Source organism: Salvelinus fontinalis, chromosome 3, assembly GCF_029448725.1.
Source record: "Salvelinus fontinalis isolate EN_2023a chromosome 3, ASM2944872v1, whole genome shotgun sequence".
In the NCBI taxonomy this organism is placed as follows: Eukaryota; Metazoa; Chordata; class Actinopteri; order Salmoniformes; family Salmonidae; genus Salvelinus; species Salvelinus fontinalis.
The window spans coordinates 22945784-22956881 of record NC_074667.1 but is presented as its reverse complement, the minus strand read 5'-3'; the positions used below and the strand labels follow the sequence as shown (position 1 = coordinate 22956881).

Genomic DNA, 11098 nt, shown 5'->3' with positions numbered 1-11098 from the left:
CCCGCTCTCCCTCCCTTTCCATCTTTTTATCTATCCCCCTTCCCTCCAGTCGTTTCGTTGGGAGCAGCCCAGGCACCACCAGGTCCTGACAGACAGGCGTAGGCAAGCGACCCACCTGGACCCCCTGGGTGTGCCCGTGGTTCTGGGCCCTGCACACCGCCCCCTCGGTCGCGCCCAGTCCTCCCCCGCCTCCACCTCTCTCCCCCCTCCTCCACAGCCCACGGACACCCCACAGTCTCTGGCCGGCCCTGGTCCGGAGACCACCGCCAAGCTACGCTTCACCACTGGTGAGAGACAATTGGGGAGTGCTGTACTATACACAGTGCTTGTTGTATCTTGTTGTATCTCATGTACAACGTACTGTATATTCAGAAGGTGCTGTATGTCCCATCCATAGAATTATTAGCACTTCATTTATTAGGATCTCTGTGGTCCCGTCTACTATCTATCTGGCTTTCTACCTATTTTGTATGGTCTCTAAACGACAGTGTGTGTCGGTGTGTGTGTAGGTCTGGTGTATGACTCTCAGATGCTGAAGCACCAGTGCACCTGTGGCGACAATAGCCGACACCCCGAGCATGCTGGAAGAATCCAAAGCATCTGGTCCAGACTTCAGGAGAGAGGCCTCAGGAACCAGTGTGAGGTAGGTACCACATAAAGCAAAACACAGCAGCACATACTACACTACAATATTCTAGATTCAGAGGGTTTGGGTTAAATGCGGAAGACACATTTCAGTTAAATGCATTCAGTTGTAAAACTGGCTAGGTATCTCCCTATCCCTTTCTACACAACACCACAGAACTAAATATGTTGGTTGAAACTCCTGTTATGAACACTGCTGCCACCTAGGGTTACACCCCAGCACTGCACCCCCCCCTTTGCCCTGGCCCAGGTTTCCAAGATCAAACTTTGTGTTTTGTTTGTCTCTTTAAACAGTCCCATTGAGGTCAGAAGACCTCTTTTCCAAGGGAGGCCTGTGTGTGTACCTATGCTGTAATTTGTGTGTGTTCATGGGTGTGTGTGTGCATTTGCGAGTGCGTTTGCGAGTGTATGCATGTGGACTAGTGTGTGTATGCGCCTGTGTCTCGTGTGTGTGTGTGTGTGTGTGGTGCGTTGGTTAATTCTAAATGGCATGGCGTGTGTGTGTGTGTGCGCTCCTCCAGTGTATCCGGAGCAGAAAGGCAACTCTGGAGGAGCTTCAGTCTGTCCACTCTGAGAAACACGTCCTGCTGTACGGCACCAACCCACTCAACCGCCTCAAACTGGACAACCGCAAGCTGGCTGGTGCGACAAGCGCTCAGTCTCTCTCTCTCTCTCTCTCTCTCTCTCTCTCTCACACACATACACCAACACACAAACATGCACACTCATCTTCACTCGCACACACACACACACCGCTCTGACACACCTCATTGTCAAACACTCACACTCACTTGGCCATATAGGTAATAGGTAGGGCTGTGGCGGTCACGAAATTTTGTCAGCCGATGACTGTCAAGCAAATAACTGTCGGTCTCATGGTATTTGACCGTTAATTAACATAAACACATTTAGCCTCTCCTGGCTTCCACACATAGCCTAGAATACATTTATAAAAAGTTGAATAAATCCATGTAAATATAGCCTACACCTTCACAATAAATCCATCATTTATTTTAGACAGGTCTAAAGAAGCATGATATGAAGAACATGTAGTCTATTTCAGAAGAGAAGAATAGCATACTCTGGGTTGTCCTTATGTTGGGTCCTGATGTGGCTATGCCAAATGGCTGTGGGCTACACTAGTTCATATAGCAGACAAGATTTGCTTATAATTCCGTGGCATTATTTTATATTATTTTATAGTATGAAGAATACAATTGAACAAAGCTGAATATTTATTTATTTTTATTCTCCAAACGATTTGAGGGAGTGCGCACATGCGGCTATTTTGTGTGTTGAGCGGTTAACAAAGACACAGCTACTCCTATATGCTTAATTTAGAGTTATTGATGTAACTTTAGTTGTTCTACAAACTTTGGGCTATATGTTTTGATTTTAATACATTGTAAGGCTGCATGATGAGACTAATGATAATTTCAAAAAAAGTAGCTTGAAAGGCAGGCTGTACACACACCAATAGTCTCTCATTCACAATTTGACAAGCCCTTGATAATTCCTCGAATTTCACGGCGGCATCCCCTTTGTGGCCGTAATGCACCCTAAAAAAAATCCAGGCCTTTTGCGACCAGGAGTGCTGCCTGTTGTGCCCCTCTGCCTGAGTGTGCTGCCAATCCGAAGCATCTCTCGTTCACACGGCTCTCCGTCACGTGATCGTGTCTTTCTCACAGGCTACAAGTGAAGACAGACACGTCAGGGACGCAACTGTGCGCGTCCTCATCCAATTCCCGAGGTGCATACTGAAGATATTAGAACTGTCCACATTTACTTTTCGTCAGCCAACAACATGAGTAGGCCTTACGAACAGATAAAGCACTAGCCTATGTTAATGTACTATCCCCCATAGTACAAAAGTCGACCTATTCTATTCTGTGCGAGAAATAAATATTCCAAACATAGTCTGAGATAGTTGTGGGATGCGATAGATCCAAAATTAATACAACCACTAGCAGCAAAACACTTTTTTAAATGCAATGTGGCTGACGCAACAGATCAGAACATTTAGCTTAAAATGTTGATAAACTATTTGTCTACTTCTTCACGTTATAAGTGCAGCAATGCACAAACGGCAGTAGGCTATAAGCGCGAATGTCCCATTAGCGGAAAACACTATTATCAAAAGGGAATTTGATTATGCATATAATGCTTTTATTATCAAGGTGCATTTTTATGGTGAAAATGATCTTCCCCAAACGTTAAACTCACACGCTGCTTATATATGCCAGTTAGGCTCTACACCCCTTGTGAAGCGGATTAATGTGCTTAATTTTAAGAAGTTATTTGGCCACTTTAGTTGTAATACAAACCTTATTAAAACATATAGGCCTATGGGCTAGGCTACATGAGGTGTGCGACTATGATTTGAACAAGTCACAAAAAAAAGACATTGTTTCTTATGCTGGGCATCATTCACAAGTAATAATATATCATTCACAAGTGACAGGCTAATATTGTCACCCATCAGACTATTCTTGATTTAATCTTGCCTTTACATATGCTAAATAATATATGTGTGAAATTTGTTTTTGATTTAGAATGGACCATTATCACGCACCTGTCTGGAAACAGGGGCAGGGGGAAAAAATACATGTCATCTATGCACTTAAATAGCGAATGGAGGATGCTTTACCTGTGGTTTATTTTCATGCCAGCCAGGTAGGCTATACTCCTGTTGTAAAGAGAAGCAATGTGCTTAATATTAGGAAAGTTGAGAAATAAATATAGTAGGCCTAGCCTATAGAAAACTGATGGGATCCTCCACTTTTTAATATAGGCCATCCCTCTGTTTTCTAGCACAATTGTATAACCTATAGAAATGTTGTGCAACATGAGCTCATGGGCTCTCATGAAGTGTTTGATTAGATTTTCGAAAACATTTGCATTGATGTCAGAGTGATTAGAGAGACAATAGAGTGCTGAGTACCAGTCAGTTAGCAAGTTTGGATGGCTACTAATGACCAGCAGCAGCATCAGAGCTTGGAGCAGCCTAATTACTGTGACTAAACGGTAACGTGGAATTTGACTGCCTTCTTGAGTCGTGACCGCCGGTGTGGTGGTAATACGGTCACCGCAACAGCCCTAGTAAAAGCCACACATAAGTATTTTTACACACTCATAAATCACACACATGGAACTATACACATATGCATGGATCATCAAGTATTGAATGAATGTAAGATTAATGTATTGGATTTATCTCACTCTTTCAGGAATCTTATCTCAAAGGATGTTTGTGATGCTACCTTGTGGAGGAGTTGGAGTGAGTTACTCAGAATAACGCACGCACGCACACACACACACACACACACACACACACACACTTACAGTACACAGGCAAGCAGCTCAACAGACCCTGTAACAAACAATCAAAGAGTCATGTGAAATCTGTCCACTTATCTAATCACATTACAAAATGGCAAACATTACATGCTTGATTATACCTCATTACACGATTAAGCTAATAGAGCGACAAATTGTGGAGGCTGTTGTTGCTGGCGGGGACACGGTCGAAACGCCAATCAGATATCAAAGGCAAAGAAGAGGTGAGAGATGAGAGGAAGAGAGAGAGGAAGAAAGGGTGGAATTGTTTGCTTGGAGGGGTGCCTGGGGAACTGTGGTTGAGTGGTTGAGTGGAGGGGAATTTATTCAGGAGGAAGGGATGTGGGGAAAGAGAGAATATAGACACCAGAGAAGAGGATGAAGAGAGGATGAGTGGAGGAGGAAGAGGGGGAGAAGAGATAAGGAGGAAGAATGCTGCTAATATGGTGTGGATAAGGAAAGAGAAAATGCAGACACTGAAGAAGAGATGAGTGCAGGGGGATGATGAAGATGGAAGAGGAGCGTTGAAGAGTAAAAGAGAAGGAGGTAGACTGTGTATAGTCGTGATTTTTTTTTTTTATGTGGACACTGAAGAAGAGGATAAAGAGGGGATGAGTGGAGGAGGAAGAAGAGGAGAGCAAGAGGGTGAAGAGGAGAGTAGAGGAGGGTTTGCATGGTGTTGATAAGGCGCCTGATCTGCCTGGATTTCCGGGCCTTTGGTTCCTCTGGTGAGGCGAGCTGATTGAAACAAGATGGCGAAGAAAGTGATAAAAGAAATTCCTAGGATTTCATTGTTCTGTCGTGCCAAACCGCCAGAAATGTGGAGTTTTGAAACATGGAATAACAAAGGGAAGGAGAGAGAGAGAGAGAGAGAGAATCTGAGAACAGGAACACTCTACTACCTCCTTTACTGTCATCATCAGCAGTCAAAGTCAAGGTTGTGGTGATTTGTGTGCGTAAATGTTACCCGTGCCACGTCTATCCCCCTGACTCCCAATAAGTTATGCTACTCTTCATTTAGTTGGAACACAGTAGAGACTTTGTAATCCAATACTGTAATAATCCAGTCTTTACCACAACCCGTCACCTCTGTTTCCCAATTCCACTACATGACTTCCTCTGTACCTCATTGGGCTGTCACATAGTTGATATCAAGTGACACCTATTTCAACCAATCCACTTATATTGTTTTTAAACGATGCCCTTGTTTCTCCTAGTGGTTTTAACTTTGATCCCACCCCCTGGTAAATTCCTGGTTTTGCATGATTGACAGGTGGACAACGATACGATCTGGAATGAGACACACACGTCGACGGCGTCTCGCTTGGCGGCAGGCAGCGTGACGGAGCTGGCGCTCAGGGTAGCACAGGGAGAGCTGAAGGTGAGACCGCCAACCGTTCATTGTCACCTCGGTTACACCCCCACTTAGTTATGTCAGGGGCGTAACACAACGGGTCAGAATTGTCAACACTGTGACATACATTGATACACCTGGATATTGAAGCATCATGTCATTTCTGTTCATTATTTATGAATTTTATATGAAATTGTAATTTAAACATTGCCTTTTTATATCAGTTCCATTTCTATATCAATACCATGTATTCTGAACGGATGAACATCAAATTGTAAGATGTGGTCAGAGAGAGCCAAAGTGTAACAGTTTCTATTCCCATCTCACAGAATGGCTTTGCAGTGGTGAGGCCCCCTGGACACCATGCAGGTCGCTCTACCCCCTTGTAAGTACTGCACAGACGCACACACACACGGAGCCAGGAGGTCTCTAAAACAATTTCAAAGGGTTTTCCCTACACATCAAAAGCATTGTCCAAAAGGGTGTGTTATGTGTGTGTATGGAGTATGTGCGTTACCTGCCCAAGGCTTGTGTGCATGTGTGTGTGTATGGGTGCATGTCTGTGTATCAGTCTGAAATAGAATGCGTTAGAAGGCTAACCACATTCAGCTGTGTGTGTGTGTGTGTGTGTGTGTGTGTGTGTGTGTGTGTGTTTGCTTGCATACGTCAGCGTGTGTGTGTGTGTGTGTGTGTGTGTGTGTGTGTGTGTGTGTGTGTGTGTGTGTGTGTGTGTGTGTGTGTGTGTGTGTGTGTGTGTGCTTGCTTGCATGCATGCGCGAGTGGGTTCGCGCGCGATAGTGTGTGTACTCAGCAGAGCCTGTCACTAGTAATTTATGTGTCGATAAAGACTTACTGGAGGAAAGGAGTTGGCCAGTAGATATGATCTACAGTTCACACTCGCCGAGCTTATAGCTCCTGCTGACACCACCGCTTTCAACATTCCTCTTCTCATTTTCATACATCAACTCTTTCTCACACACCTTCTCTGTCTCACAATATCCTACGGATATTGAGTACGAGTCAGCTTACTGTAAGTGGTTTATGAGGAGCACATTCTCTGAAATGCACGAGGAGGGGAGGTCACGAGGAATGACTTCAGGTCACGAGAAGTTATTTCACGAGAACTTATTTTGATATGTGGAGAGTATTTTTCGTCTTTGTGTTTTGCTTTTGTTTCTGTTATGGTTTTCTTTTGTCTGAGATTGTCAGATGTTTACTTGCCGTGTCTTTTTCCCATCATTCATACATTGCCCCTTCGCCATTCAAACCAAGCCTAGATATGAGTGGATGTCCAGTGAAACAAAGCATGTTTGACCCATTGGCACTAATATCCTCACATCACCTAGTGTGTGTATCGTGAGGACATTCTCTGAGACGCCCTCACATTACATTGGGTGTCTTTTGTCTCGTTATGGGGACATGACCTCCTGTCCTGATTATGTTCTCAATTATGTTCTCAAGTCCATATGTGTCTTTCCAAAGGGGTTTCTGCTTCTTCAACTCCGTGGCCATCGCAGCCAAGCAGCTCCAGCACAAACTCAGCATCAACAAGATCCTCATTGTGGACTGGGTGAGAGATGACCGCCATCACTGGTCCCCACATGGGAGCTAAACACTTGCTTACTTACACAACACACATATTGACCATAAGCGTGGTGTCAACATTCACACTGATCTCTGCTTTTCACATGAGTCTGGGGCCCGCCACGAGTCTGGGCGTTAACACAGACACACACACACACACATTGGAACACATGCACACTTAAATACTACCTGGTTTGTAAAGACAAATAAGATGCAAACATCCAGAGCAAGTATGAGACTGGTCAAGCATACTACATAATTACGAGTCTGACGACCCCTTGACCTTTATCCCCAATGTGCAGGATGTTCACCATGGCAACGGTACCCAGTCAGTGTTCTACAACGACGCCAGCGTGCTGTACATCTCCCTGCATCGCTATGACAATGGCAACTTCTTCCCCGGGAGCGGGAACCCAGCCGAGGTAAGTTAGGTTGCACTATCCACCACCATGTACATCATGCTCCCCCATCAAATACATGATTGGTCTTTTCATGTGGGGGGGAAAAAAACATCTGAGCCAGCACAGAACGGATTGTGTCGGCCCAATAGTCTGAAACCCCTTTAGCGTTTGTTACTACCCACTCCATTCTCACCAAATAAGGAGGATAAAAAAAGATGATGTTTTACCATATTCTTCATCATGGGAAGATGGTCCATTAGATGCTATGCTGGCTTGGATGTGGCTTAGCCTTAAATGGCCCCTCGACCGCCACTGAGCTGTGTGGTAAACCTCTGGAGTCTCTGTGTCCCTCGACCACAACCCAATGTACCTATATAACACACCAAGGGGTAGCATTGATGTCATCAGGGGTACCACAGAGAAACATCAGGGTACCCGTAATCCGCTCCAGCGTCTCTTAAACATGAAAGGAATAACAGAAAGGGGGGGATGAAGAAAGGGGATGAAGAAGAGCAGAACAATGGAGAGAGAGAAAGAGAGGGAGAGTGACTAGTTGGCAGTGGATGGCGGAGCTCATGTGTTTTGAGTTTGCCCTGTGAACATCCCGTCTACCGAGAGAGAGTCAAGTCAGACATTCTGCAATGCACATCATCCTCACGCACACAAACACACACACACACACACACACACAAAGGAAATGACTGCAATTTGTTGCCAAGAGTGTGTCACTCAGAGTCCTCACTATCTCCTCGCCATGACATTGAGCGATGGCGGAGGAGTTTCAAAAGCTAAATAGCCGTGTTAGCAGACATTTTTAAGGCTTATTCTCCTCTTAAGACCAGGGGATCAGTTAGTATGCCACCCCACGAACGTGAGGTCAAATCAGGGAGACATCCATCGGTTGTGCCTGGCATTTGGTGAAATATAGTCTCTCGTGACAGATGTTAACATTTGGTTCTGGGTGCGGAGATTATGTGAAATATAACTAGAAACTGAATATCGCCAAGTGCCGACTCAAGAATATACGTACGTCCCTGTAGTGTGTTAAAACTGGGACTTAATCTGGGTGTAGTTTTGTTGTTGCTGCGAGGGATTTATTAGCAGATTTGACAAATTGTATCAAAAATCGAAATAGTTGAGTTGATGGAGGCGTTGAATTAATGGCCAGCCGTCTTTCATTTGGAAATCGTAATCACTCCCGTATGTCATTGAAATGTGACGCGGCTTTTCCTCAATTGTAACAAATGCGCATTTTTAAACAACCGTGCTGATAGTTTGTGAACATTTGATGCAAAATATCTCATGACCTTTCAACTCTCAGCACAACTTTCCATGAAGTAAGACATAACTCTCTCTCCCCTCTCTCTCCCACTCTGTCCAGGTTGGAGCAGGAGCAGGTGAGGGCTTCAATGTCAATGTGGCGTGGACGGGAGGCTTGGACCCTCCCATGGGCGACGCTGAATACCTGGCAGCATTTCGGTACAGTAGAGACACACATACCTAACCTACCTCACTTTACCTCCAGCCCAATTCACATTAAAACAAAATCACAAAGATTATATTCTAGTCAAAGCCAGGGGTGCTCGCTAATGATTCATAGGAAGTCTTACCAAACCTCTTCACTCATCCTTGAAATACAACAGACAGCTGTGATATAACAGACATGTATGTCATGTGTTCAGATGTTATATTGTGGTGCGAGTTGGATGTTTGTGATGCCATCCAATCCATGGGGAATTCATGAATGTACTGAGACCAGCGTAGATAAATGAACATACTTTGCTGGTGTCAAACCATATATGAAAACGTAATACATATTTTGAAAGCTGAGAAACAGCCCTTTCAAATGATATGACGTGCAATAGCACCACATCAATCAAATGGTAATCAGTCAAGAAAAAACACCTTTGAAAATCTGTATCTTTGTGTGTCTTTTCCTAAACAGCTGCCATTTACACAAATTCCTAATGAAGATAGAGAAAAACTTAGAGCATACTGAGTCTTCCTTATTTGGTAAGAAATGATCATCTGAAATCAGAATTGAACTGGAATGACAAAATAAGGCGTATAATAACAATAATTGGCTTTTAACTTCAATTTCTTCTTGTATACATTCCACTAGGCCTATACCCCAATACACACAGAGTCAGAATTAAAAGCATGCAAGAAAGGGGAAATTAACTGTCACAATCTGAGCTACTGGGTGAAGACTAGAGCTGTGTTCGAATACCCATACTAACATACTGTATACTACATACTATTCGTTCATTTTAGTATATTGTAAACGAACGGTATCGTTTCAGTTGAGCATACTCGTGCTTTGCCTGTCTAAGTTGATGCTGTTGCTATGCAACCTTTTGATAGCTTGTTAGCATAACAAATGACTAGCTAGACATTTTATGATTTCGTTTGTGTTCGTAAATTCAATCTGGAGTGCCACAGTGCGCTCTGAGCGTTCGTAAATCCAGAGAGTGGTCAGATTGTCCTTTTGTAAATTCAGAGCTTTCTCTCTCGGAGCATTCAGAGAGCACACTGGATGCTCTGGCTGAGGAGTAGGGTTGATCCGAGCGTCCAACGGCAGTCAAGCACCCAAGCTATCTGAGTAATGTTGGCTAGCTACTTCCAGACACAAATGAGAGAACACCTCACTCTGACCATTTACTTGCCCTAGCAGAGCTGGTTAGGCTGTTTTCATGTTATACAGAGTGTTGGTGACTGTAACTGTGCTGCTGGCAACAATTTAATTACGCTTTTTTTTGCCAATGTTTACTGACACCGGCCATATTCTGCGCAAGAGTGCTCTGAAATCGGAGTAGATAGCCAGAATTAACAATGTCCATTGAAACGCACAACGACTATGCCACTTAGCTAAGAATGATGTGAATAATCAAATCAATAAATGTTGGTTAGTTAGTTAGATAGCAGATAGTTAATAAACTTCCTGGCAAGTTCGATGTATTAGTAGCCAACTAACGTAAGGTAACTAGCTAACATGCTGGTACATACTGCAGTAATGCTATGCGGTTTGTAAGGATAATGTAGCTAACAAATTGTCAGCCAACATAACGTGTAAGGTAACTTATTTGAAAAGTCATTACTTTATTACATTGCTCAACATTTTCTTAACATTTGTCATAATAATCTTTCACCATTTTCTTCAAATCTGAAAATGTTGTGAAGCCACGCTCATTTCCGGAAGAATTGCATTATGGGCCCTAAAAGCACGGAAATAGTGTCCACTTCTTGTATACTTCGTATTTTGGCAAATTTAGTATGGCATCTGGGAACTTTTGGCATATTAGCTATATCCATACTATGACCAATAAGCATACTACAGTTGAAGTCAGAAGTCTGCATACACCTTAGCCAAATGCATTTAAACTCAGTTTTTCACAATTCCTGGCATTTAATCCTAGTAAAAGTTCCCTGTTTTAGATCAGTTAGGATCACAACTTTATTTTAAGAATGTGAAATGTTAGAATAATAGTAGAGAGAATGATTTATTTCAGCTTTTATTTCTTTCATCACATTCCCAGTGGGACAGAAGATTACATACACTCACTTAGTATTGGTAGCATTGCCTTTAAATTGTTTAACTTGGGTCAAACGTTTCAGGCAGCCTTCCACAAGCTTCCCACAATAAGTGAATTTTGGCCCATTCATCCTGACAGAGCTGGTGTAACTGAGTCAGGTTTGTAAGACTCCTTGCTCGCACACGCTTTTTCAGTTCTGCCCACAAATTTTCTATGGGATTGAGGTCAGAGCTCTGTGATGGCCA

At 43.5% G+C, this 11098-nt stretch overlaps 1 protein-coding gene across 1 annotated transcript in view; it reads left to right on the top strand.

The window, feature by feature from the left end:
- Window positions 1-11098, top strand: part of LOC129841220 (histone deacetylase 7-like) — a 100821-nt gene that overhangs the window by 58169 nt on the left and 31554 nt on the right. Inside the window, exons 12-20 of the mRNA XM_055909385.1 lie at window positions 50-287; window positions 510-643; window positions 1167-1287; window positions 3873-3922; window positions 5255-5362; window positions 5665-5720; window positions 6818-6905; window positions 7222-7341; window positions 8702-8799. Coding sequence (XP_055765360.1) covers window positions 50-287; window positions 510-643; window positions 1167-1287; window positions 3873-3922; window positions 5255-5362; window positions 5665-5720; window positions 6818-6905; window positions 7222-7341; window positions 8702-8799 — 1013 coding nt within the window. The remainder of the gene's footprint in view (window positions 1-49; window positions 288-509; window positions 644-1166; window positions 1288-3872; window positions 3923-5254; window positions 5363-5664; window positions 5721-6817; window positions 6906-7221; window positions 7342-8701; window positions 8800-11098) is intronic.